The sequence below is a fragment of the Hordeum vulgare genome, chromosome 4H (assembly GCF_904849725.1).
Source record: "Hordeum vulgare subsp. vulgare chromosome 4H, MorexV3_pseudomolecules_assembly, whole genome shotgun sequence".
NCBI lineage: Eukaryota > Viridiplantae > Streptophyta > Magnoliopsida > Poales > Poaceae > Hordeum > Hordeum vulgare.
In genome coordinates this window covers 589,443,238-589,470,895 of record NC_058521.1, presented here as the reverse complement: position 1 = coordinate 589,470,895, position 27,658 = coordinate 589,443,238, and the positions used below count along the sequence as shown (strand labels likewise).

General features: G+C 45.4%; 3 protein-coding genes across 6 annotated transcripts in view; 1 reads left to right on the top strand and 2 right to left on the bottom strand.

Annotated features, from left to right (window-relative positions):
* Nucleotides 1-229: 229 nt before the first annotated feature.
* Nucleotides 230-3,127, bottom strand: LOC123449805 (cyclin-B1-2-like). Of its 2 annotated transcripts, XM_045127140.1 has the most exons (5): nucleotides 2,928-3,127; nucleotides 2,744-2,844; nucleotides 2,403-2,438; nucleotides 1,219-1,316; nucleotides 230-453 (listed from the first exon to the last, which is right to left on the bottom strand). In XM_045127140.1, the coding sequence occupies exons 1-5, from the start codon at nucleotides 3,048-3,050 to the stop codon at nucleotides 353-355; spliced, it is 459 nt and encodes a 152-aa protein (XP_044983075.1). In that variant the 5' UTR covers nucleotides 3,051-3,127; the 3' UTR covers nucleotides 230-352. The 2 variants fall into 2 exon arrangements, with proteins under 2 accessions (XP_044983075.1, XP_044983076.1); XM_045127141.1 differs by lacking the exon at nucleotides 2,403-2,438 and having other exon boundaries at nucleotides 2,928-3,124.
* A 5,095-nt stretch (nucleotides 3,128-8,222) lies between these two features.
* Nucleotides 8,223-9,836, top strand: LOC123449803 (fasciclin-like arabinogalactan protein 8). The gene has a single exon (XM_045127138.1). It carries the CDS (start codon nucleotides 8,358-8,360, stop codon nucleotides 9,627-9,629), a length of 1,272 nt encoding a protein of 423 aa, XP_044983073.1. The 5' UTR covers nucleotides 8,223-8,357; the 3' UTR covers nucleotides 9,630-9,836.
* A 719-nt stretch (nucleotides 9,837-10,555) lies between these two features.
* Nucleotides 10,556-27,658, bottom strand: part of LOC123449802 (callose synthase 3-like) — a 29,507-nt gene continuing 12,404 nt past the window's right edge. Inside the window, exons 19-43 of one of the 3 annotated variants that reach the window (XM_045127136.1) lie at nucleotides 21,856-21,937; nucleotides 20,474-20,523; nucleotides 20,233-20,319; nucleotides 19,833-19,970; nucleotides 19,636-19,733; nucleotides 19,469-19,553; nucleotides 19,221-19,381; nucleotides 18,988-19,111; nucleotides 17,933-18,030; nucleotides 17,659-17,797; nucleotides 17,295-17,446; nucleotides 16,915-17,024; nucleotides 16,672-16,797; nucleotides 16,471-16,539; nucleotides 16,133-16,313; nucleotides 15,512-15,659; nucleotides 14,240-14,359; nucleotides 14,028-14,143; nucleotides 13,862-13,945; nucleotides 13,136-13,248; nucleotides 12,720-12,949; nucleotides 11,667-12,464; nucleotides 11,521-11,571; nucleotides 11,186-11,371; nucleotides 10,556-11,060 (exon numbers count right to left, since the gene is read on the bottom strand). In XM_045127136.1, coding sequence (XP_044983071.1) covers nucleotides 10,812-11,060; nucleotides 11,186-11,371; nucleotides 11,521-11,571; nucleotides 11,667-12,464; nucleotides 12,720-12,949; nucleotides 13,136-13,248; nucleotides 13,862-13,945; nucleotides 14,028-14,143; nucleotides 14,240-14,359; nucleotides 15,512-15,659; nucleotides 16,133-16,313; nucleotides 16,471-16,539; nucleotides 16,672-16,797; nucleotides 16,915-17,024; nucleotides 17,295-17,446; nucleotides 17,659-17,797; nucleotides 17,933-18,030; nucleotides 18,988-19,111; nucleotides 19,221-19,381; nucleotides 19,469-19,553; nucleotides 19,636-19,733; nucleotides 19,833-19,970; nucleotides 20,233-20,319; nucleotides 20,474-20,523; nucleotides 21,856-21,937 — 3,795 coding nt within the window. In that variant the 3' untranslated portion in view covers nucleotides 10,556-10,811. Of the gene's footprint in view, nucleotides 11,061-11,185; nucleotides 11,372-11,520; nucleotides 11,572-11,666; nucleotides 12,465-12,719; nucleotides 12,950-13,135; nucleotides 13,249-13,861; nucleotides 13,946-14,027; nucleotides 14,144-14,239; nucleotides 14,360-15,511; nucleotides 15,660-16,132; nucleotides 16,314-16,470; nucleotides 16,540-16,671; nucleotides 16,798-16,914; nucleotides 17,025-17,294; nucleotides 17,447-17,658; nucleotides 17,798-17,932; nucleotides 18,031-18,987; nucleotides 19,112-19,220; nucleotides 19,554-19,635; nucleotides 19,734-19,832; nucleotides 19,971-20,232; nucleotides 20,320-20,473; nucleotides 20,524-21,855; nucleotides 21,938-27,658 lie in introns of those variants that run through there. The other 2 variants (XM_045127135.1, XM_045127137.1) reach the window with 2 other exon arrangements.

Below are 27,658 nucleotides of genomic sequence, written 5' to 3'. Positions count from 1 at the left end.
TCATAGTTGCGGCCTCCACTCTGTTCGGCCCAACGCACGGGACACGAGGAGGCGGATAGAAATTGTCCGATCTGCCGGATGATTAACACCATTTCCCCCTTTTTATTGTTTTTTTAAACATGGAAACCTGATTTTTGAATCATTCCAAAAAACAGGAGTCAATGCCCCCGTCCGCAGAAAAGTGCTCCCGTGGAGTAACGCTCAGCTAGCGACCAGGACGACGGGGAGATTTCATGATATTCAAACTGATGCTGTAATACCCCATTTATTTGGTTCTCATGTTTCACCAATCCATGACACAGTCTAGATGCTGGATGGGAAGCACAAGACAAACATACATGGGTGGAAGGAATCAGTTGAAACTGGGGCAGACAGGCCCCTTCGACAGGCCAAGCCGAACCTCCATCCCATGGTGCATGTCTGGTATGCGCAGGCTGTCAGAGTCTTGGGGCACTGCAAAGTGGACAAGCAAAGAAAAATTAACACAAGCACTGATGAAATTTTCTAGCAATGGAAATAACATATGTTCCATCCGATCCGAATTAGTTGACGCATACATTGTATGGAGGCTGGGTCAATTTATTCGGATTCGAGGGAGTAGAATACTTGCAACTTGCGTGGACAAACGTTGCACTGAAAGCCATCCATTTTCTTAAGCTATCGGCACAGACCTCATAGTGGTAAGCACAAAGGAAGGAAAAATGATGAACATGGTGCTGCACTCTTTGCCATAGAAACCATATGCCTAACTAAGCTCTTTTAAACCTAAATAAGGGACACAAGCTTGGTTTGTTTACTCCAAACACTTTGTCGTCAGCTATTGAATATATTCCTCTAAATAGAATGAGAACCACTAGCCACCTACCTTGTAAATACAGTTGTTGTTTTCAATAATAATAATAATGATCTCCTCGAGTATATTCTACAGCACAAATCTGTGCTGATGTAAGTAACCAGAAGTATGGAAAATGAGCAACAGAACCATTTTAATAAATCATAAATCTTGATTTCCCATCATATCAATAAATTCTGCTCGAGTATGTTGCACTGTGAGCAAAGAAGCTAGTACTCATAAAAGCTTAGAGAAGTTTAAAGATAACAGTCCATCCTAACTCCAACTAATCAATTCATAACTAGCAAGTTCTGCACGAATGCTTGCGGAGTCATGAAGCAGCAAAGCAAGAGATTGATGGAGAACAAAAGGATGGCAATCCTTACAGTTAAGGTAATCTTCAAATCCGAAATCATCCAAGGAACCTGTCATTGCTTCATATCCTAGCATAGATGATGGCAATGCACCCGGGGGCCTTTGGAACCTGGAAACACACAAGTCATCAGGCAACGTTTTTAGTGTGATGAGGCAGCTACTAAGTCAAAAGAGCTTATCGCCTATATATTTTTAAGGAAAAAAGGAACTGAGGACTTCAGAAGTGTATAAACAAAATGTAAATCACATGTTTATCCACATGTTCTCTGCCCTCCCTTGTCCTTGCATTTGTTGTACTAATTGCTTGAAGGAACATGTGGACAAATAAAAACCTCAAGACATCTTTGTGCATTAAACAGAAGAGATCCAGTTATTCCTAGGGTAGCAAACCCATGTGGACAGAAGAAGAGATAAATTGGTGTATTGAAACAACTATTTCGTTTTGCACACCCACGGTGGTAGCCTGTACTGACGTCCTGAGCTATGCTCTTGTAGGCCTGTTTGAAGGATGGAGCAGCTCCGTTACTAGAACTCATGTACCGATGGCGCAGGTAATGCCTCATAGATGGACTATCGTACAGAAAAAAAATCTTGTGATCCTGATGGTGTGTGGCTTTTGGTGCCTACGCCCATTGCTCCTCTCCTTCGTCTTAATGTTGCAGGGGAGAGGTCCGCAACACAACAAACAAACGTGGGAAGGTGTTGACCTTAACGTACACGAAGAAGATAGCGGCTGAGCCGATGGATTTCCCGGTAGTTCCAATTTGCAGGTAAAATAGTTTGTTGCTGAAACAAATAATCTTTTTTCCTTGGAAAAACAAAACAGAATAATCTTAGGAACCTGCGTGGGCAGATCAGCAAAGACGAAGCAGATGTTGATGTCAGGAAGACACTAGAGTTTTTTTATGAGATTGGAGCCAAGGATCCAGAATTCTTGTTTAAGGTTCATGCAAATTCGGAGAGCTGGATAAATAATCTGATGTAGTAGGCGAGAGGGAATTGTAGGATGCAGTGCAAGTGCATTGATGATGTATAATCACGTTCAACACAACATGTAGAACCAACTTGTACGAGCCGCCATTCATGCTATTTGTTGTTGTAGACTATCATTTCCTAAGTGTGATACTATGTATGAGGTGTACTATGAGCAGGTAGATGCTGTTGAGTTCATAAGGATGACAGGAAGGGGCCGCGCCTACGACAATCCCAATCGGTACGAATTGCAGTGTGCCTGTCCACCGGAAGAATACATCCCATATCAAATTTCTAGAAGACAATCCTAATTGGTACTAATTCATGTGATCTAGATAATGAGAGCATATAAACGACCCATGTCGAATTGCCGAGATATTAACACATGGACTACAAGGTATTAGCACATCTAATTCTCACAGTAAGGTCAAATTCAGGATTCCAACAAACTGCAGCCGCCCGATCAGATGGCTAGAAAATTATGAATGCCAGCATAAGCTACCAGTGATTCTTAGTAGTCAGCCAAAACCTATTTCCAGGAGGGGAAAAGGCGAGAGAGCGAACCTGGAGAGGATTTGGGCGTCCAGATCCTTGCGGATGTTGAAGGCGGACCCGTAGATGGCCTCGGTCCCGAACCTCCTCTTCTCGTCCCAGAACTTGGTCTCCTGCACGGCGCGCACCCACGAAAAACAATCAGATTCAGAGCTAGCTAGGGTTTCGAGGGCCCGGGGGGGACGAGCGGGCTGACCTTATGGATGGTGGCCTGGACGGGGTGCGGCGGCGCGAGGTCGCCCCTGACGCTGTCGTTGACGCCGAACCGGAGCACGTCGTGGGTCTGCCCGATCTCCTTCTTCGTCATCAAGCTCGCCATTGCCGCTGCTCAGGCTCGCTTCTTCCTCTCTCTGTCTCTCTGTTCTCTTTGGGTTCCGCTGCGTTTTTTCTTTCTTTCTTTGGGGAGAAGAAAAGGCAAACAGAAGAAGGAAGCGGGCCGGTCAGTAGCACGAGACGGTCGGAGCGGTTCCCAGCGTAAACAGTTGGCCCGTTCGGTTTTTTTGTCAAATCCGGTTTTTGGCAATAACTCAGTTTTGTGTCTGGTTTTTAGTTTCCCCTACTTTTTATTTTCCTGACTCCATTTCCTTCCTTGTTCTTTTGTATTTTTATTTGTTTTTATGATTTAGTTTTTCCCTTTTCCCTTTCTTTTTTTCTTTTTTCCTTTCCTATTGCACTATCCCTTCTTTTTGTGTTTTTTATTTTTTATTTTAAAAATGCCTTTTTAGTTTTTATACACACACATACTTGCACAGTTTTTTTGGAGCATGCGAATGATGTTCAAGATAATTAACAAATTGCTCTCAAACCTGTTACGATGATGTTCAATCCTTGCTAAAAAATGTTCTCCTCGCTCAAAAGGAAAGTTCATGTATTGTGGAAACAAACTGTTCACATGAGTAACAAGAAGTTCATTTATTTTTCAAAAAATGATCTTCTTTTGAAGAAACTGTCCATGTGTTGCAAGAAAGATGTTCACGCGTATTGTAACAAATGTTCATGTGTTGCAACAAAATGTTAACTTTTCCTTTATTTTTCTCTGTTTTTTGTGTCTGTTTTTTTTTTATAAATGTGGTAAAAATGTCCATAGTGTTTAAAAAATGCATGTAATATATTTCATTAAATTTAATTGCATAATTTTACAAATGTCATTTTGTTGCTAAAGCATATTTATCAAGTTTAAAACAATTGACAAGGATTTTAAAAATTGTTCATCATGTATATTAAAATTGCTAAATGTGTATTTGTAAAAAAAAATTGTTGTCTAATTTCAAAATATCATCATCTACCTTTACAAAAAAAATGGCCATCGTATTCCTAAAAATGGTTATGTGTGTATTCAAAAAAGTGTCCATCCTATATTTTCGAAAAGTTCCATCGAATTATTAAATACTGTCCATCGTGTGTTTAATTTATGAACTTTTTTCAAAATTTTGAACTTGTTTTGAATTCATGAGCATTTTTTAAAACCATGATTTTTTCAAATCCTCAAATAATTTTCAAATTTACCATTTTTTTATGAATTCAAAAACTTCTTTCAGATTGGTGAAGATTCTAAATTGAAGTGATTTTTTAAAGACTAAGAAAAATGACCAGTTTTTACGGTAACAGAAGACGACCAGCAGCAGAACACACAAACAAAAAAAAAAAAAGCAAACATCTAGCGAGCCGGCGAGCAAACAAGTGGAGCAGCCAATGCAGGCCAAGATACTTCGTAGCGACTCACTCGGGTGCACCACCAAGGTGTACCAAATGAGAACTCCTATTCGACGCTCTGTGTGCAGTTGGCCAGACGCACGGAGTTGTGCATCGCGATGATTTTATTCTACCAGAATACAATAGCCATCGGGTTTTCTATCAACATTGTTTTTTCTTTATTTCAATCATTTTTTGAAAACTTACAAAACAAATAATTTGGTTAGAACGTGAACACTTTTTGAAATCTGAATCATCGTCACCCTCGGTAAAGAATAGTTATTCTTCACCGTTTCTATTTTAACATCAATGCACCATAATTCTTCACCGTTTCTTATTTCATACGTAAAAATAGAACATAAGAAAATATATAATCGTTGTAAAATTTATTTTTGTTATGTACTACAAACGTAAATATATGATGTAAAATATACATAAAATATAATTTTTCTGGTCTTATGACCGATATTTTTATTTCTTTTATGCCAAATTTACGCAGTGGATGAATATGAATGTAACTATTTGTATTCTAAATGTAATTTGTTTATAAAACGATTGTAAAATAATTTTCCACCTCCGGATCCGCTCCCCTCGTGCACTACACCTTTCACCCCGTGCCAACCCCGGCACCGCCTACCTACCTACCGCCGCTACAAAGGCCATCTCCCCAGCGACAAAGGGAGGGTTCGCCGTGGCTTCCCCCTACGGCTTGGCAACTTTTTCCGGTGTTCCCGCCACGCACGCGGCTGCGCATCTGCCACGCCCGCCACGTGTTTGGCGATTTGCCTCGACGATGATGGACTCCGACGATGAGGAGGCGTTTACGGCGCTAATGGAGGAGGAAGACGATGTCGACGCCCAGGATGAAGATCACCTCATGGTCATCGCCGCTCTGGTCGGTTTGTTCGCGAGCAATGCAAAGCCCCGGCGAGGTGGCTCGCGTCGGGCCGACTGAAGGCAAAGCAGAGGCATCGACTGGAAGGCTATTGCTTGCTCTACACCGACTACTTTACCGACGCTCCTCTGCACGGCGACAAAGTATTTCGGCGCCGTTATCGGATGAGCCGGAAGCTCTTCCTCAGGATTGTGAATTCCATCAGTGAGTTCGACGCTACTTCAAGTGCAAAAATGATTGCATCGGCACAACTGGATTCACCTCACTCCAGAAGTGCACGACAGCTATGAGTATGCTTGCATACGGAGCTCCCCGTGATATTCTGAAAGACTATGGACGCATGTCTGAGTCCACCACCATTGAGTGTTTGTACAAGTTCTTTTGTACAAGTTCTGCAGGGCAGTGGTGGCAGTATTTGGACCTCAATACTTGCGATCACCCAATGTTGAAGACACTGCTCGGATCCTAGCACAGATGACAACAAGAGGATTTCCTGGGATACTTGGAAGTATCGACTACATGTATTGGAAATGGAGAAGCTGTCCATTTGTTTCGCAGTGGATGTACAAAGGCGCCAAAGGAGGTTGTGGTGTGGTACTTGAGGCAGTGGCCACACATGACCTCTGGATTCGACATCCTTCTTTGGTATGCCAGGAACTCACAATAACATCAACACATTGGAGTGCTCGAATGTCTTTGCCAAGCTTGTTGAAGGTCATGCTCCTTCGGTTAACTACGAGGTCAATGAGCACCACTACAATAAGGGATATTACCTAGCAGATGGCATCTATCTGAGATGGTCCACATTTGTGAAGACTATCTCAAACCCTGCGTCAGGAGGCAAGAACTCCTACTTTGCCAAGCGTCAAGAAGCTTGCGGGATGGATGTCGAGCGGGCATTTGGTGTGCTCCAATATCAATTTGCTGTTGTCTGGTACCCCGCTCAGACTTGGTCGAAAGATCAAATGTGGGAAGTCATGACTTGTTGTGCCATCTTGCACAACATGATCGTTGAGAGCGAGCAGAAAGAGTCAGCGTTTGACACTGAACCATATTACATGTAGGGTTCTCTTGCCCAAGTTGATCACCAGCTACCGGTAACCTGGACTGCCTTCCCCAATATGCGTGAGGAGATTCGAGACCCACGGGTGCATCAACAACTGCAAGACGATTTGGTGGAGCGCCTATGAAGGCTCAAGGGCAACGCCTAGCTCGATCTGTGATGAATTATGAGTTTTTATTTGTTGAACTATTGTGATTTGTATTGATTATTTTTTTATTCGCATTGATTTCTATGATGAACTATGTGATAAAAAACAAATGATATGTTCAATTTATGCCAAAGCACGCCGAATGTAGACCAAAATTGCTCTCATTTTACATAAAAAATGAGCCAATTTACGTCGAAAATGGGCTAATTTACGCCAAAAATGGACCAAAATCTGCGGCTGGAGGGCGACCTTGGGACCGGTTGGGAATCCGAGCCCATCACACCGACACGCCCTCAGGCGACGCTATTTCATGCCTTGAGGGGGGGGGGGGGGGGGGCTGAAGATGCTCTAACATGAGAGATGGTGCAAAGGGACACCGGTACAATATGGTAAATGTTGCAAGGAAAGCCAAAAAAAAATTGGACAATCAGGTGGTCGTGGCCGACGCAATAGAACGGCCTACAAGGCGGATGATCTTTGTGGGTGCATCCATTCAGTATTCAGAAACGAATGGCAGCATTATCTGCTTGCTCTCCGCTAACAATTAAGAATTAAAAGAGGACCTCACCATGGGTGCTCAAAATCGGTCGAGATTCTACGATGGATGGGGACATGCTAACGGAGCATGTTATCACCACCTTATCAGTCGCGGTGTGCTAATAAGAACGCTTGAGACGGGATGGAAGTCCCATCGAACTCTGCCCGACACTGACACGTTGCTAATGCTTCGCCGATCCACGTGACAAAGAAGCAAACGTAACCGGAACCGTAAGAATCGATGATGAGAAAACTAATGACCGAGCACGTGCTTGCTTTTACCGGTGCAAGTTGCAATACGCAGAGAGGAAAACAGAGCTGACTCGCCTCGGATTCTTCCGCCACTAGCCTCTGGGACACATTATTGGTACTAGCACTGATTTTTTTTCTTCTTTTGATTGAATAGCACTGATCGATCTTCGGCTCGGTGTCTCCACCTCAACAACCAACCACACTATTTCTTTTGATCTGAAAAAAGAAAAGACATGCCATTCCCTACATAGTACTCCATCCGTTTCAAAATATAAGACCTTTTAGGGATTTTACTAGGAGACCACATATGGAGCAAAATGAGTGAATCTATACTCTAAAATATGTCTATGTACATCCGTATGTAGTTTATAGTACAATTTCTAAAAGGTCTTATATTTAGGAACGGAGGGAGTAGACACGAGAGAGTGAGAGCCAAACTGCCGAACACCATCACCTTATTATTATCAATCCTCATTTTATCAACAAAACGTCTGCATTACAATAGACCGGGCGACGCATAATGGAGAGAGCGCAATCATAAACCCCCACCAAATTAAAATGGCCAGGAACGGAGGAGGCACGCCGTGCCATGCCATCGTCGTCCCTACTCCCTACCACCGTTATTTAGCCACCACCCAGTCCTCCAATCGCTCGTGCTCCCGCGCCTTCACATGTTCATGTGCTCGCAATTTGCAAAACCCGGAACCTCACCAACCGCCGCTGAGCCATACATAATTACTCCCTCCGTTCTTAAATATAAGTCTTTTAAGCGATTTCACTAGCTGTCTACATACAGAGCATAATGATTGAATGTACACTCTAAAGTATGTCTATATACATCCGTATGTGGTTCATTAGTGAAATCTTTACAAAGACTTATATTTAGGAACGGAGGGAGTAGTTAGTTGAAGTTGCCCACAAACCATTGCTTGCTCATTTTATCCTCACACTCCCTGCGCGCTGACAGACAGCCCACTCCGGCTAGCCAGCTTAGGTCCTCGGTCCATTCCAGCGCCACCCATCATCACTGAGCTCGGCAATGGCGGGGGCGCAGCTGCGGCGCGTGGCGGCCGTGGCGCTCCTGGCCTGCAGCATGGCGCTGGGCCCGCCGGCGGCGACGGCGAAGGGGATGTCGGCGGGGATCGCGCACAACATCACGTCCTTCCTCAGCGGCCACCCGGAGTACAAGCAGTACAACAGGTACCTGACGGAGACGCGGGTGTGCGACGAGATCAACGCGCGCGCGGGGGTCACGGTGCTGGTCCTCGGCGACGGCGCCATGTCGGCGCTCGTGTCGGACGCCGGGGCCGACCTGGGCGCCATCAAGAACGCGCTGCGCCTCCACTCGCTGCTCGACTACTGGGACGTCAAGAAGCTGAAGGCCCTGCCCACCGGCGCCGACACGCTCACCGACACCTTCTACCAGGCCTCGGGCGGCGCGGCCACCAGCGCCACGGGCAGCGTCAAGATGGCCAAGCTGGAGGGCGGCGGCTTCGGCTTCGCGTCCGCCGCCAGCACCGGCGACGGCTACGACGCCACCTTCACCAAGGCGCTCAAGCAGACGCAGTACGACTTCGCGGTGCTGGAGGTGTCGGCGCCCATCGAGTTCGACGGCCTCTTCGACGGGCCGTCCGCCGCCAACCTGACCAAGCTGCTGGAGAAGGCCGGCTGCAAGCGCTTCGCGTCCCTCATCGCCAGCACCGGCGTGCTCAAGGACTACCAGGCGGCCATGGCGGGGGAGGCCGGGCTCACCCTGTTCGCGGCCAAGGACGACGCGTTCATGGCCAAGGGCGCGCCGGACGTGGACGCGATGCCCCGCGCCGACCTCGTCGCGCTGCTGCGCTACCACGCGCTGCCGGGGTACAACCCGAGGCCGTCGCTGAAGCTGGTCAAGGCGTCGGCGCGCCCGTTCCGCACGCTGGCGTCCACCGCGGGCGGGCGGTTCAACGTGTCGGTCGTGGCCCGCGGCGACGACGTGTCGCTCGACACCGGCCTCCGCAAGTCCCGGGTGGCGGAGACGGTGCTGGACGACACGCCCGTGTGCGTGCTCACGGTGGACCGCCTCCTGATGCCCGTCGAGCTCTTCGCCGGCGCGCCCGCGGAGGCCCCCTCGCCGACGCCCGCGCCGGCGCCGTCACCCGCCGCGGACGCGCCGCTCAGCTCCCCGCCCGGGCCGCCGCCGGCCGACGCGCCGTCGGAGGCCGCGGATGATCACGTCCACAAGGACGTCAAGAAGTCGCCCGCCACCGTCGCCGCGTTGTCGTCGGTCGGCGCGCTCGCGTGTTCCGCCGTGCTCGCGTCTCTTCTGTGACTGTGAGGGGGTGGGTCCGGTGAAAGCAGAGAGAGAGCGGTGGCACGTCCCATTCCGTCCCGGCCATATTCATTCCTCGTCAGGCCATCACATTCTTCTTGTCATCCTCTCCCAGCCATTGATTGCATGAGTCGCAGCTATTTCTCCGTGTAATCCATGGAACCGTGTGTACAATACGTACTACATACTCCTACATGTTGTTCTTTACGCGCTGGTTTGAGAAGCACAATGCCGTTACAGAGAGCAGCTACACCGACACAGCCTCGATCGCCATTTCGTGCGCTACATGATAAACAAGGCCCGACGGTACGGCGGCGACTTTACACGCTGCACCATGGAATTGTAAATTGTAGTAAATTGGATGGAGCTGAGTAGGCATGTGACTTTGCTCTCGAGTTTTGCTCCTTGTCCATGGATCGAGGTCGTCCTTGCTGCTGGGCAGGCAGCCCCACCACATGCAATGCAACTGGCGCCCATTTGCCGGGCGCTTCAGAATCCGGGGAGATGAGGCCCAGAACCAGAATAGCCAGCGAGTGCGCCTGCCATGCCATTCCACTCGCAGCCCGATCCGGATGAGCTGGCGCTGTCAGTTCATACGGATTCCGATCAATTTCACCGGACCAGACGACTCAGGACCACCATCTCCTCTGAAAACAATTAACTGCAAGTAGACGAAAATACTACTTTAAACTCTGCAGTAATAACTAAGGACACTTAACACGCACGGATAACTAATCTTCAGCAGGTAGAGTAAATCAGGTCACGCTGGAGCCACTTTTATTACGGCCGAGAAATTAAGGCACACACTCTGTCAAGTGTGATAGTAATTGCAGTCGCACAACTGCCGGGAGAAAGAAATGATCACCGTAGCACGGGGGGAAAAGGTAACAGGGATGTTGTACCGGTGCTGCATCACATGATCAATGTACTCAATGGCCAATGTCCCCAAATCGTGGCCATTGCTAAAATGCCCGTATAAAAATTTGCTGTAGTATTTACACAAGAAAATGGCAGTATCCGACGACTACGATTCCTTGCATCGCAATTAGCAGATATACTATTTCACAACTTGTATACAGTTGTAATCACAGGAAATGTTCTATATCCTGGAATATTCACAACCTACGTATTCTGAAGTAGCACCATATTGAAAATGGCATGCAACTGGGCAAAAGAGCTGAGTTAGTCTTTGGTGCTGGAGGCCCGTTCCTTCTTCTGACCACCGAGAATCCGGGATATCTGCAGCCCTCTACTGAACGCCTGGTTGAACAGCATCCGCGTCTGGAACTCGGAGACGAAGGGGAACCATGACAGGACGGTAATCGGCGTGAAGAGAAGCATCCCCATGATAACCTCGTATGCCCGCGCAAGGGCTCGGACAGATCCCCATAGCCCCGTGACCCGAAAAAGAGGTCTGCAAGGTTGCGCAATCTGAAAGTGGTAACGGAGCAACAGTAAGAAACCAACGGAAGCATAGATGAAACAGAAGCAAGCATGCCACCGTCACTCATAGTAGCATATATGATGAAGCAGATACAAACAAGAGAGAGACTGACCAGCAGTATTCCCCATCCGGTGGGCAAGAATGCCAGGAAGCAGACAAGTATGTCTTTTATAGTCATGTGAAGCAGTACTATCAGCACAACCAAAATGGCGAAGAAGGAAACGAATATCATGAACTTGATCAGACGGAAGAACAGCTGAAAGTTCGCGCCGAACCTCCGCCTTCCGACAGATATAATCTGAAAAGACAGTAGGCAGTTTAGGAGGAAACGAATTTAGCCAAAGTAACTTTCAGGAATACGGAGTTGATGGGAAATCGTGTTGTTCTGCTATAAAGATTTGTATGACTGATTCATGTTCTATTGACAAAGCAAGCATGCTCTCTCACCTTCAAAATAACCAGCATCACTAAAATCACGAGCCATGAAATTAAGTAAACCTGGAAGTAACAAGAGTGAAAATGTTAAAAGACCCACCCAGCCACCTAGCACGGTCAAAATCAAAATACTGCTCTGAACAGGAAGAAAAGCATACCAGAATACTTTTGTTCTCCTTTGTGATACTTAAGTGGTACACAAGGCCATACTGATATATGAAAAACCGCAGGGACAGAATTATCTCAAAGAAGACTCCGAGTGTTCCTGTATGCTTCAGATGCTCCTGCTCTTTCTCCCACCAGGATTCCCAGCTCTTTTCTGGTGACACACCAATCCCACCACGATTGCTGATCCACTTATTCCAATCCGACCAATCGTCCAAAATTTTCGCCCACTCAAACCCCGAGGGGTTGAATAAAAAGGGTGCAAAGAGCCATGTCAACACTAGGAACCACATAGAGGACGTAACAAAGATATATGCGATGGTCGAGTGGGAAGTTTGACCAAATAGTTGATAAACGATGAGCAGGATCATCAACTCAATGCCTTTAACAAAGTGACTGCGAGAATATAGCCTGTAGTTTTCCGCAAACTTTGCATGAAAGACAACAAAGCCCCTGCCGGTACTTCTGTATTGAGCACCTCCATGAAGCAACATACGTCCATAATAGTGAGTCTTGGTACCAAGTGAAAATGTAAAAAACACGGATGCCAATTGCAAGTTCATCATTATAAATTCACTTAGTGCCTTGCCAAATCCTTTTTCAAGGCCAATTTCCATCATCATGGGCAGGGCCATCAGAAAACCAAGCTGAACAAGAGACTGCGAGGCAAGAGCAACCTGAAGAGCATGATTATGGCTGAATTTCCGTTGTTTTGAAAGCCCTTCTTCAAGTCCACTGAGAGCAAGATAAAGGCGCCCATACAGAAACACATAAACTGTGAGGACTGTCAACTGAGAGGAGTAAAAGTTGTTAGAAAAAACTAGAGCTCATTGTACTGATATACTCCAAATGCAAAATACAAGTTGTTTTAGCTTTGATAAGTGAACATATTGATGGTAAGATCAGTATAATATAAATGAGACAAATATGCCCCTGAGGCTGTAGAAGAATCTCTATATAGAGAGAACTGCGTAGGGCTAACAAGATTCATATTTGCATTTGGCAGAGGAACTTGTATGGATATATTCAGAACAAAGTGATCATACCAGTGTACTGAAATAAAACCCCACGGTGGTGAAGTAGCATGAAAGCATCCTGAAGAAATCGAACCGGTGCCCAAGCCGGTAGATATCGCGGCTAAGGGTCTGCTCACCATTTCCATTTGCCACCTTAGCCTCAAACTTGGAGATCTGATTTAGTCCTACATCTCTTCCCTTTCCAACTTGCACATATTCATGATGTGTTACATTGCCTCCACGAAGAGTTGAGTTAAACCCTGAAGTATTGAAGACAATATGAATTAAAATATACTGCTGATATCTATCGTAAATTCCGTTATCTCTTGCAAGACAATATCTTTAATGACTACCATGTTGGCTTTTATAAACATTGCCCCCTAAATACTATGGGGGCCTTGATCCTAAGAACATCAATGAACACTCGATAAAATCATGGAACAAACCTGCAAAAATATCTTCACTTAAGTTGATACTCCTTGATGCCTTACTGACACCACCCCTTGTTAGATGGAAAAGCCTATCAAATACATCGGGGTGGCCATAGTGGAATCGAACCCTAGACAAATTCAGTAATAAACTTAGATACAATTCAAAAAGGAGAATCCATTACACAGATGCAGGATTTGCTAGCTGAATCACAGAAAATAATGAATGAATTGGGAGAAGAGCACAATATGAAAATAGACACAAATGATGGACAGTATGAAGTGATTGGCGGCGCAGAGGAATAACCATGTCATAAGAAGTCAGTGCGCAAGTGGACAAAACGCTGAAAGATACATGTACTACTTTCTTGGTTGTTTTTTTCGAGAAAACGCAAAGGAGCCCTTAACTGTTTCAAACCGGTAGTTATAAAAATTCGATCTAAGACTTGCTTTCTTACAGAATTTTTGGATAACGGCATGTATAACGATTCTTGTGGAACAAGAACGCTTTTTGCAACCGTCTTATTCTTCGCACCAACTATTGCGAAAAATAAGGGACTGAATAGAATGTAGTGCATTAATACTTTTCCAAATACTTCGATACTCAAATAAACACAGTGTGTTTTTTCTTTCTCTTTTTACAGTAATTGACGCACTGCCAGAATAAAATGTACAGAGTATTTTCTAATCATTGAAATGTATGAGTAAATGTGTAGTGAAATAGTTAATAGGAGAAGATCTCACTTCAGAGGGTTTGCAAGCAGCCGTTGTCCAATAGTCACAAAACTGTGCTCCTGATTTGACATAAACCATGCAAGGGAGGAGACACTGCATCATGGGAGACAAGAGAGGTTTAAGATGCATATAAATAACAGAAAATAAAATATCAATGTCCACTACAGTAATCAACCTGCCAGTAAAAATGTGCTCCCTAACTCCAAGTATAGATGGCTGCCGGATTCCATCTTCTGTAAGGAACTCTTGAAGCAAGTTTCTCATTTTAAGTGCTTCTTCCATATAGTTATCCTACGAAATTAATGGCATGATGACAAGCAAATGAGTTCTTACTAGAAGCATCAGTACAATTTCATAAGTAAAAGCACCATAAGCATGATGGGATACCTGGTTCATGTCTATGGTTTGCAGGCCTTCACCACGGGTGAAAATTATTGCATGGTTTTGATTTTCGGGTTTTCCTTCTCCCAATATTGCAGGGCCTGGAAGTTTTATCCGGTAGACAACCTTGGAAACATAAAGATGTGTTCAGATGGTGGAAATTTCACATGAGTCATTTATACAAACAAAAAAGAGTACTCATCCTGAAATCTTGACATTTTCATGGAAAAGGAGAAGTTTCGTGAACAAAAATTGCAGCGGAGATTTTAGGCTTGTACAAAACACAACTACATAAGTGGCAAGTTTAGTGACTCTGCTTTATTACGCCATCTGATTTTTTTTCTAACCATAGACTAAATTTCAGAAACAAGCTTGAAGACTTCGTAGACTAAATTTCCGTTTAATGACGTCCATGAATCAATCAAGTAGGACGATTACTGCCACCATTTTCAGCACCTAGAAGATAGTTGAGAATGCCCCTTCTATTGTTTTTTTAGTTTATTTTTTTCTTCAATGTTGAATTTCATTGCCCGATGGATGTGTGGTGGAGATGCGCATGTTGAGATGGATGTGCGGCCACACAAGGAAGGACCGAATCCGGAATAATGATATACAAGATAGAGTTGGGGTAGCGCCAATAGAAGAGAAGCTTGTCCAACATCGTCTGAGATGGTTTGGGCATATTCAGCGCAAGCCTCTAGAAGCCCCAGTGCATAGCGGACGGCTAAAGCATGCTGGTAATGTCAAGAGAGGTCGGGGTAGAGCGAACTTGACATGGGAAGAGTCCGTAAAGAGAGATCTAAAGGATTGGAGCATCACCAAAGAAGTAGCCATGGGCAGGGTGCGTGGAAGCTTGCTATCCATGTGCCAGAACCATGAGTTGGTTGTTGTTGTTCAAGTTCCTCATGTTCCTTCTATTGTCCGTAAAGAGAGATCTAAAGGATTGGAGCATCACCAAAGAACTAGCCATGGACAGGGGTGCTGGAAGCTTGCTATCCATGTGCCAGAACCATGAGTTGGTCGCGAGATCTTATGGGTTTCACCTTTAGCCTACCCCAACTTGTTTGGGACTAAAGGCTTTGTTGTTGTTGTTGTTGAATTTCATTGCCCATGTTCTTTGTATCTTCCATCACATGTTTTAGATCCATACTAGTTTCAGAAAAAAACTGTGGGTATTTGGTTCTGCGCTGCCCTTTCTATTGTAAAATCTATTTGCTTAGCGAACATGATTTGACATAAATTCCGCTCCATAGCCTGATAAAATCGAACTAGCATTACCTGATCAAGATTTTGTACTGGATCTGCCGATTCAGAGTCCTTATTTAGAGCAACCTTTACCAAAGTAGAGTAATAAGCTGTCTCAATTTGCTTCTCTCCTACTCTATCTTCCACCACATCAATATATGCTACACGAAGAGAAGGGTACCTGCAAGAAATGTAACTCCAGCAATTAGTTTAAACTTGGAAGGTACTATCAAATTATAATGGGTAAATATCAAGTTACACTTAGGTGAACTTGTGAACTTTGTGAAGGCAAATGCGGGGGAAAGCATATGTTGTGGTTCCGGGTAATTGCATGACCGTATCAGGGAGAAACAAGAGAACATTTAAGTTCCCACAGAGATATATGGTTACGGGTTTCCTGCACTATTCCATTGAGCTACTTCCATATTTTTGTTTCTCAGAATTGCAATCTAATTTGATCATGAAATTTCTCAGTGCCATCTAATATCCCTGTCTCTATGCCCACCAATATTTCGAGATTTTTTAGGACCCGTGAGAAAATTTCATGTGGGTTACATCAAGATATGTGTATTTCATGCAGCAACTAGAAAATGAGTATTCCGTTAAATTCATATCCTCTATTGTTATTCAAATATCTGCAAAAGGATCATTTACGTTCTCATTAGCTGCAATATGTCGTGGGCATTAGAAAGAGCAGAACGCTTGTCATTTCCATATTGTTGGCATGATACTACATAGGCGAACTTCATATCAGCCAATGCTTCACACTGAGCAATCAAGGACTTCCACTCTTCATCCGATATTGACCCAGCTGCTTTATATCCTTCCATGAGATCTGCAGAAAACCCATGTTACAATCATAAAACCAAACCCATGTTACAATCATAAAACCATGCTTGCACTAGTAAAGGTGCGCTGCTAATGGTGTTAAGACCCCCGTTCTTTCCATTTAGGTTTAGCTGGGGAGATAACAGAGACTACAAAAAGATTACCTTCATGTTTGGCCATATCTAGAAATGCTTCAAGAACCAAAGCTTTTCTGTAGTACATCATGCCTCTAACTGTTTCAGATCAATCAAATAATTTAAAATTTAAGCATTATCAGGTAAAATTGATAAAATATAGCATTTGTTTGAAAAGGGGTGATACATGTAGCTGAATTCAACAAATAAAAGCTAACCAATTAATCGTACCTGTTCGAGTTAGCGTTTGACCTCTGTATGAAGCCCATAGACGAACCTCTTCTTCCTTCAGTTCTTCATTTTGTTTTAGTTCCTCGTCCCAGCCAGCAATCCTTTCCTGGAAGTTCGTCCATTCATCTGCATGCATAAGCATAACCATGCACTGTAAATGCCAGGTTGCTCCAGAATATACTTTGTTATTTGTGACTGGACTGTCTGGACAAGGAGAAAATTTTCTTCCTCTTTCCCCTCAACCTGGATAAATTTTTTGTAGATAGAACAGAGTGGAAACTCCATCTTCATTTTCCTCATCAAGCTCTTTTATGGAAAAAAGAACATGTTCATTGTAATAAGGAGTCAATGCACTACACACACACAAAAAAAATCTCATCATTAATAACAGAAATATCTGACATGTGAATCCAAAGCAGACGAGAAGGAAAGAAAGAAGAAGTTAACGAAACCTTATAATTTCAGGCTGTGTGCTATTACATTTTTCTATTTGCAATTTACAGAAACAAATAACTATAGTAGATCTATATACTACTTGATCACAGTTTCACAAAAAGGGTGATGCATACAAGGTCAAAAGAGGATTAGTAAAATTAATGTGCAAGTTACATATAAGGACTTACGAAAATGAAAGTGTGTTTCGGACTTTAGGAGCATCAGGCATATCCATAAACAAAGAGTTGGTGAAAAACGTAAGACGCCTTCTGGCTTCAAGATTTGAAGGAACGTCCATAGCAGACTCTTTCACCGTGAGCAGTAATTCCAGCCTATTCACCTGAAGTGAAGATTATATCCTTAGACAATAGGTAAGCACCCGGTTTCATTAGAATGCAAGAAAAGGGGAACAAGAAGAATTGTATTATCGGCAGGAAGTAAGAATGGAGCAAATTGGTCAGGAAATGATTCCCCAATCTATGAAATAGTGCACCTCGTAAAAACAACAGAGATTCACAATTTTAAAAGTTTCAGTTACTTCTTGAATAAAACCTTTTCTTTCCAAGCCTCTGTTCTGACTTCTAGTGGAAACTTGATAGCTCCAGATGGTTGAAATAACTGATATTCATGATCCAATGCAATCATGCCCTCTGGCCTTTGATATGAACCCCCGTGACTTGACTCCAAAACACTGCCATGTTGTAAAAGAAACAATGACAAACCACAAATATAAGCTGCTCACCGAATGAGCTGTAAACAGTAAGATAGCATGGTGCAGTACTTCATCACCAGGGATATTTATACATGCTTAAAACAATATTTGTACCTAGGAAGTTGCTCTTCCATTATATCTCTTGTTACAACCTCCAGCATATCTTGGAATATCTTTATCACAGCAACCCTATCTTTCTCAGCGTTCTCTTTCTGACATCAGTAAACAAAAGAAAGATGAATGAAAAACAAGAATGAGCACAATAAGCTATAGTATGTCTAACAAGCATTATGTAATGCAAGATATACAAAAGGACAACGTGAGCTTAAGAATCGACATCAGTACAAATAGCAACTAGGAAAATGTCTAGATATTTTCATTAAAAAGGTCTAGTTATTTACTCAATGCATCATGCATGCAGTGCTAGTCTTACATTTGGTAAAATTGCACACTGATCATGGTTATAGTACGCAACCATGCATTGTCCAAAAGAAACACAAAGTGTTGTTTGCTGGCACAAATCATTGGAACCACCACTAATGTGTTATGAATAGTATTCACACACACACAAACACACTGGTCTACTTCGTGGTAGTGTGTTGCTCCAGTTTCTAGCTGCTACTGGCAAAAAGATATGATTTTATTTTGCTCAAATTAAGGGAAAATAAATTAGACTGCTGCTAATAAGTTGCTGACTAGGAAAGTCAACACGTGGATAGACTCAAAGGTACGGCTCAAGAGGCCTATATGTGGACACAAAGGGGGGCAGCAGCAATTTTTGGATAAATTACGAAACCCAAGACTTGAACTCGAGACCTTAGGCTCTAATACCATGTTAAGCTTCATGCACTAGCCAACGCAACCAAAAGTCCGAACTGATGGAAGGGCTAGGCAATCCACATATACACTTCAACCCAGTAAAGAGTTCTAAGGTGGCATGAGAAGACATCGGGTTAATCTGCTATTTGCGTACACTATCAACACTTACGGAAAGGAAGAAAATGAAACTGATATTGCTTTGTATTGAGGTGCATACTTTCCAGCAATATATCTATACTTGTGGGGGAAATAAATTGTTCCTTTTTCGGAAATTCAGTAGAAAACAAAAAAGAACCTATAACTTATTATTTATGACCTTGTTTTCACAACTGGAAATATGTCATACATACCAAGTATAATACCAATTCAACAAACTTATTGTAGAGATCTGGCAGGGATTGCATATTCAAATCTGTAATAACTTTGTCCTCAGCAATACACTTTTCAACTTCAGTGAATATAATATTTATGACCCTGAAAGCAGCACGAATAAAATGCAGCAAGTACACCATGGATTAGGCAACTATTTCTCACAAGTTTAATAGATAAAATCTAGGACTCATAAAAGGTATAGGAGATATACCTTTTCTCTGGTTCACCATGTACAAGATCATTGATGATGTTTTTACACGATGCATAGCATTCTTTAATTGCACAAGAAAAATAATAATCATTTTCAATCCTCTTTTTCAGGTCACGGTCTTTACCATTGCTATCCTTCGCCATGTCAACGGCTATGGGAACCTGTCCATTTGCATATAAATAGAAGGGAATGAGGGTGGCTTCCCATAAATTAGAAATAAAATAAACAAAGTAAAAGCAGAGAAGAACCATGCTGGCAAGCAAAAATGGAGGCCACTGCGTAACACGAAGACCCTGATCAGCCACATATGGAACAAGTAGCAGCTCCTTCTCCCTGTGTTAAAAATGGCGGCATTAGTTTATGGTCAGAAAACATAAGTGCAGTTGAAAACATATAATTCATACAATCTAATCACCTGTTATCTATAAGGTCTTCCTCACGAAAGCTAGAGACAATTTCATTCCACATCTGTGCAAATCTTGCAGCTACCTTCTCCTTATCTTCATGTGTCATCTAAAATGTAGTATTATTAACAACATATTTCAAAGAATTAATACTATCATACAATAAGTTGCGAGAATACCACAATAATATGTAAATGTATATGAGTACCTCCTTGAAACGATTCTTGAAATTAGACCTTAGACCTTTCTTCCGCCTTGCATCAGATGTTTCAACCGGAACTAGACAATCATTAACGGCTAAAGGTATTGAATCAAAGCGAGACCGCAGCATTCCAAGTGTGCGGATCTGTCTCATCCAGAAAAGGAAAAGATATTTGTAAATTATTAATTTTGAGAAACTCATTCATATGATTTTTAAATGATTTCTTTGAGAAATTATAATCATTTAGAACTTCCTATTGAGCAGCCTGAGTCACGTTAACAAAAAAGCTTCATGCTGGGATAAAAGAGTTACTCTATGAAAGAGGGACCACGTCATAACAGAAAAGGAATGGTTGGCCTGTTTGATGAATTTGTAAATAGACATTACTGAACAATTAAAATATAACCTCGCCAAGTCGTTGAAAAGCACCATAAACTCCACCAACTAGAGTGGAGAAGATTGTATACCAAATTTGGGTGTCCATGAAATACACCTGGAAAGGGAAAACAATGCGCATAATCATTGTCGTGCTCTCCTCTAGTGCACAAGTGAGACTGTCATAAGTGGCGGCCTCCTACTTTTCATAATCAGTCACATGGTTACAATAGGGATTGAACTTTCCATCAAAACAAAGGAAAATAGTTTACCAAAATGACTGGGGCCCAAAGTGAAATTATAACGCCAATATTGCCCTTCGCTGTATAACACGATTAAGGAATGTTATAAACAAATAAACATCAAATGATTGTCTCGGCAGTCTTTTAACAAAATTGACCCTCTGTTGAAAGTTCAGCCAAACATGACTCTAAGCCAAAATTTTAACCAAATCAGTGGTGTGCATCTTGGCGTTGAGAAAAACATAGCATTTTTGTATATGAAATGGCGATTCAGAGGTCAGCACCACCTTCACCGGCTCAGCGCCATTCTCATTGGTGCTGAATGGTTTTCCAACCTAAGCGGTTCAGTTGTATGTAACACATGCATTGGCCGCACTGCCGAGTTAGTTGAGTGAGTGGTGTAGGTGTGCTTGGTGAATTTTGGCTCCTTGTGCGTGAGGCTGTGAGATATGCATGGGAATAGAAGATAAAGTAAAATTGCTAGCCGCTGTTGTGTGGCAAGTACTAGCAGTGTTGCCATGTGGTGCTCAGCGTGCAGTGTTTTTTTTAGAAAAGGAGGCTTAGCCCCGGCTTAGCGTGCAGTGTGTGCAGTTTTTTTTTATAATGTCGGTGCATGCATTTTTCTATCAGTTGGTAACATGGGATGGCGGTACCACGTGACATATGTGGTAAGCAATCTTCAAAAAGAAAACATGGGTTGGTGGTGCTGGCCGGCACCAAAAGGAATGGCACTGAGCTCTCAAAGCTCAGCATTGGTAACGATGGCACTGACATGTGAATCGTCATTTCAACCATGAAAATATTGACTTTTCTCAATGTGAAGATACATGGCGCTGACTTAGTCAACTTCAGCATCAGAATAGCTGGCGCTGGGCAAAAGGGTCGGACCTATTTAGTACAGTACTAGACGATGCCCCGAGCGTTGCTGCGGAAAACTTGTTAAAAATATATGGATAAGTGTTAGAAAACTAATGATAATGCAAAAACCATTATAATAGTGTCTTGCATTATAATAATGTCTTGCTTAATACCTACTCTAGAAAAAATTCATGCATGAGGATATGTTTTGCATGAAGAGATTAATAAAAAAAAGTAACTTATAACTACATGCATGACTTGATGATGTGGCATTGTTGCATGAAGAGGAAAATTGGATAGTGGGTTCTAGCTATTTAAGAATAGAGAAAAAATTCATGCATGAGGATATGTTTTGCATGAAGAGATTAATAAAAAAAAGTAACTTATAACTACATGCATGACTTGATGATGTGTCATTGTTGCATGAAGAGGAAAATTGGATAGTGGATTCTAGCTATTTAAGAATAGAAGATATCGGACTAGGGTCACTTTTGGCTGAACTTCTGATAAAGGTCAAGTTTGTCACTTCTCACATCTCAGAAAGACATAAATACCTCTTGGAAAAAACTCATGCCATTGGAAATGATTTATAGGGAATTTCATGATATCCTTGGTGGGATCAACAAGGGGCCTTATCTATAAGAACAAGTGCAACAGTTAAGTTAGAGATACATTTAGTTCAATATCAGTTTATTTGAACAAAGCAAAATAAAAATATTGAGATGAAAATTTGCATAGCTTAAAATCAATCAGGTTCTACTTCTGCGGCTTTGAAATGTAACTCTTCAATGTATCAGACCATCATGGTTTGCACTGTCTTACAGGTGTAACATCTCCAACACACAAGTTTGTGGGGAAGTTGTACTCGAGGTTCATCAACTTGTAGTTGTAGCAAACTGTGGCTTACCTTGGTAGACTTGGAATCTCCAGTTTTGTCGTAAGGTTCCAGTTTAGGTCCATAAACTTGCAAGTTTTCTCACTTAGGTCATTACTGCTTCTTAGTTAGACAAAAGTGATCTTACTGTCGCTGCAAAACTATTGTCAGACTCTAAACTGGATAGTCGGTGCAAAGATCCGGTGGGATTATAACTATTAGATTAGATAGTTGTAAGTACAGTACAACTGAAAATGGAGGTTTAATATTGAGGTCCATTTGGAATTTTATAGATAGATAGATGTATTTTTTTCGAGAAAACGCAAAAAGCCTTTGCGTTTCATTGCATTGAAAAGAGGGGGGAAAACATCCTCCTAAGAGGCCAGTACAACGGTGTTACAAATGGATCAATGGACGTCCCAGGAGGAGGGCACGGTGACCCTAAGCCCTATAGCCCCTGCCTTAGCCCAACTTCTGGACTCGTCCTTGATTGCAGCAGCTAGCTCGACTAGTGATGGGGTTACATGGTCAAATAAACACGCATTTCTATGCTTCCAGATCATCCAAGGTACCAGAAGCGCTACGGAGGCCAGCGCTTTGCGGAGCAGGGGTGATAGATAGGTGTATGTCAAAGCAACAATTGGAAGCCACTTCAGGATCGTTAATCCTATACCTTAATTCAGTGCCGGATCATGGTGCAAACACTTCTTTGGCAAGTAAAGATCTATGCAAGTTTTGAAGTATTAAGGACCTTTTTTTTTCAGGGAGAGGTGTAAGGACCTACTTGAAGCATCTAGAAGACTTTTGCCCCTTTCTAAGGTCAAGCTAGCTTTTATGATCAATTATCTTGTATATTTGGAATCGTTATATTAGGCCATATGATTTAGATGTTTTACTTTACGATTGACTGATTATGTACCTTGCTACCGATTATAAAAACACTAATTACTACAGTTTGGGTACATGCTATCCTCTATTCCTAAATAGATACGACCCACTATCTAATTTTTCTAGCCATGTAACCATGACACATAAACAAGTATGCATGCAAGACATAAATAACATCTTCTGCATTACTCTACACATGCAATGGTTTCACATCATCAATTCATGCATATTAGTCATCAGTAATTTTTTGCATTAGAGTTCATCCTCCATATTTTGTTAGAAATTAAATTTTAGCTTTTTTTTTCGGGAAAGCGCAAATGACATTTGCGTTTTTATCATTGAAGAGGCAGAGTTTGGGTTACATGTCCTCCTAGGAGGCACCAGTTACAAAGCAAAATCGATAGAATTTAGTGGACATCCCAGGTCTGTGGGAGAACTACTCTAAGTCCACGGGCGCCCGCGTTGGCCCAGGCGGTAGCCTCCTCCTTGATGTTGTTGAGCAGTTGCAGCGAGGAAGGCTGGGCCCCTTCGAAGGCGCAAGCGTTGCGGTGTTTCCAGATCATCCATGGCACGAGGAGGGTGGCGGACGCGAGGCCCTTGAGCAGCGATTTCGGCGTATTCTGCCTGGCCTGCAGCCACCAGTCCATGAGCGAGGCCTCATGGTCTGGTGGGGTGGCAGTCATCCTGAGCCAGGCAAGGATCTCATGCCAAGTTTGGCGAGCAAATGGGCATTCTAGCATCAGGTGGCGCATCGTTTCTGGGGCTTGATCGCAGAGCAGGCATCGGGAGTGGTGCTGCATTCCGTGGCGCGCGAGGCGCTCCGCTGTCCAGCATCAGTCCTGGCAGGCCAGCCAATGGAAGAATTTAACCTTTGGGGGAGCCCCATTCTTCTATATAAGCTTCCAAGAGGAGCACATTGTGGAGCCCTGGAATGTTGCTAGGTAGGCAGAATGCGCGGTGTAGATGCCGTTGGACGTCCACTTCCAAGTTAGCCTGTCTGGTTCGGTTGAGAGCGTGACTTGCTGGGCAAGTTGCCAGAGCTGCAAGTATTGGCCTAACTCGTGGACGCCTAGAACTCCGAGAATGTCTCGGGCCCAGGAGTTGCCAAGGAGACCCTCAGCCACTGTCCTGATCTTGCGCCGTCTCTTCGGTATGCATGTGTACAGCTGGGGCATTAGTTCGCAGACGGACCTGCCATTAAGCCATCGGTCCTCCCAGAAGCGGACAACGTTGCCATTGCCGACGGTCATGAAGGTAGAGGCGAAGAAGAGCGCGTGTTCCTCGGAGGAGGACTGCAAGTCTAGGCCATGCCAGGCACGCTCCGGGTCTGTGCGGGAGAACCAGAGCCAGCGGAGGCGAAGGGCAAGGCCGGCGCGCTCCAGGTCTTGCACGCCAAGGCCACCGTGCTGCAAAGGCCGACAGACACGGCGCCAGTTAACGTGGCATTGTCCGCCATTGGCTGCACGTCGACCAGCCCACAAGAATCCGCGCTCGATTTTTTCGATCTGACGAAGCGTCTTACGCGGCGGCGCGTACGCTAGGAGCTGGTGCACGGGGATGGCTCCCAGGACGGATTTGACCAAGGCAAGGCGTCCAGGCTTGTTCATCAGCCCCGCCTTCCAAGTTGGCAGGCGATCGGCGATTCTATCCACCAGGGGCTGAAGCTGGGCGGCCGAGGGACGCCTTAATGTGAGGGGGATCCCGAGGTAGGTGAGCGGGAGCTGGGTGATGGGGCAACCCAGGTTGACGATGGCCGCAGTGGCTGTGTCGTCGTCGCAGTGCAACAGAGTTGCCGTGCTTTTGGTGTAGTTCACCATCAGGCCAGAAGCTGATCCGAACAGCTTCAGGATCTCACGTACAGCCCTTGTGTCGTGTGCGGAGCAGTGGCAGAAGAGCACAACGTCGTCGGCATATAGCGACACCGCGGGGATTGCCCTCGCAGGGTGCAGCCGTGCCAGAACACCAACTTCGATGGCCCTCCGGATTAGTCGTCCGAGTGTGTCTACAGCGAGCACGAACAGCTGCGGAGAGAGGGGGTCTCCTTGACGTAGCCCTCGACGGTGCCATATGGGGGGGCGGGCTCACCGTTCATCAGGACTCGCGTGCTAGCTGATGAGAGGAGGATGGCTATCCACTCCAGGAATCTGCTGCCAAAGCCGTATCCCCGCAGGACCTCGAATAGGAAGGGCCAGGACAGGGAGTCGAACGCGCGCGCCAGGTCCAGCTTGAGCAGGATCCTCGGGGCTCCGAGCTGGTGTAGCAGCCTCGTAGAATGCTTGACAAGGATGAAATTGTCGTGGAGGCTTCGACCAGTGATGAAAGCATTCTGACTCTTGCTGACCAGTCCATCGAGTTTTGGGGCGTGGCGCAGCGAGAGGACCTTGGCGAAGATCTTGGCCACAAGATGGATCAGACTAATGGGCCGGAAATCATTGAGCGTATTGGCGCCAGCTCGCTTAGGCAGCAGGGAGAGCAACGCTTGGTTGAGGCTAGCAAAGCCCCTGCCTCGTAGCTCAAACAACTGCTGGAAGACGTCGAGGAAGTCTTGTCTAACCGTGCTCCAACAGGCCCGCAGGAACTCTGCAGTGAAGCCATCCGGCCCTGGCGCCTTATGCGCAGGCAGGCGCTTAATCGCCGCCCAGATCTCGTCGGCGCTGAAGGGCAGGTCTAGGTCCTCCAGGTCCGTGGGCTCGATCAGCTCCGACAGTTCCAAGGTGTGTTCGCGGGCGAGGGCGGTGCCCAGGAGGGCGTCGTAGTGCTCGTAGGCTGCCTGGGCGAGACCTTCCTGCTCGGTGATCTGGTGGCCCTCCACGGCGAGCCCAAGAATCCTGGACTTCTGCCGGCGATAGGAGCATTGCCGATGGAAGAAGGCGGTATTGGCATCGCCGTCCTTCAGGTATGCCAAACGGGCACGCTGGCGAGCTAACGTGCGTTCCATAGAGGCGAGTCCGAGGTAGGAGATTTTGAGCTGCTTACGGAGCCATTCCTCATGGGGTGATAGCAGCCTATCCTCTTGCGCCTTGTCGAACCGTGAGATGAGCTCACGAGAGATGGCGAGCTTGCTTCTGATGTTCCCAACAGATCGAGAGCTCCAACTAGTCAGCGACCGCGCCGTTGCCTGGAGCCGCAGCATCAGACGGTGGAATGGGTCAGCATGGGTGACCGAATTCCAGGCTACGTCGACCGTGTCGTGGAAGCCGTCGAGCCGCAGCCAGAGATCCTCGAAGCGGAAGCGATGTTGAGCGGGAGGCACGGGGGAACAGTCCAGCAACAGCGGGCTGTGATCGGAAACGACCGAGGCCAGGCAACGAAGGTGACACGCAGCATGTGCTTCCTCCCAGTCCGAGGTGCATAAGACTCTGTCGAGGTGCACGAGGGTGGGGGGGGGACTTCTCATTCGACCAAGTGTAGCGGCGCCCGTTGAGATATACTTCCTTCAGCGCGAGCTCATTGATCACCCGTCGGAATCTGCCCATCATGCGCCGATGGAGATTGCCGTTATTTTTGTCTTCGTCGCGGTAGATCAGATTAAAGTCACCGCAAAGCATCCATGGCCCAGGGCAGCCGGCGCGGATATCACGGAGTTCCTGGAGAAAGGCGATCTTTGCCGCCTCATCCTGCGGGCCGTATACGACCGTCAACCACCAGGGCGTGGCTGTGCCGAGAGCAACCTTAGCGGTGAGTGCGTTCGTAGAGGACGTTGGGTCTGTGATGCTCACAGACCGGCTCTTCCAAGCGAGGAGGATGCCTCCGCGCGTTCCTAATGCCGGCAGGTATACGTAATCGTCAAACTCAGAACCCAGCGTATCGAGAAGCACCGACGAGCAAATGAAATCCATTTTTGTTTCCTGGAAGCAGGCAATGGTCGCGCCCGTAGTCTCGATCAGCGATCTAACAGCGTAACGTCGAACGCGAGAGTTTAAGCCGCGGACGTTCCAAACTACAATCTTAGGGCCGTGATCCATAAACAACGGGATCGACGGTCGGAGATTGCAGCGCGGGGGCTAAGTCTCGCCGGCGCCGGCAGCGGTAGCAGGGGTGCTCGTCAGACGGCAAAGTCCCTCCGGTAGCTTTCGATCAATCAGCGCGGCCATAGCCGCGAGTACGTCGAGCGGGATGGGCGCGGCGAAGATGCCATCATATGCGTGCATCTCCGCAGAAGTGATCCGCTGGTCGATGCCAATGATCCCAAGTGTGCGCAAGACCTGCACCTGTGCCATCCTTTCGGCAGTGGGCGGCGCCGCTCCAGGGGATTTGGCAGTGGAGGCAGAGCGGCCGCGGCGAGGGACGGAGAAGCTTAGTGGACGTCGGGTGTGCCTCTTCCCCGGCGTGGGGAGAGAGGCAGCAATTTGTTTCGTGGCGGCAGCAAGGAAGTCCCCAAGGGTCCAGTGCATGTTGGCAGTAATACGTTCTCTAGGGCGACGGAAGGTAACCGGCGGCGAGGCGAAGCGGTTGGGAGCCGAGCGCATGGCAGCGCAGTCTTCGGTGGGCCCCCTAGCAGTGAGCTGAGGAGGGGGCGATGATGGTGGAGACGGAATTTGGTCTTGCACCAGTCCAGCAGCTAGCATGGGCCTTGGCGGTGAAGTGGTGGGCTG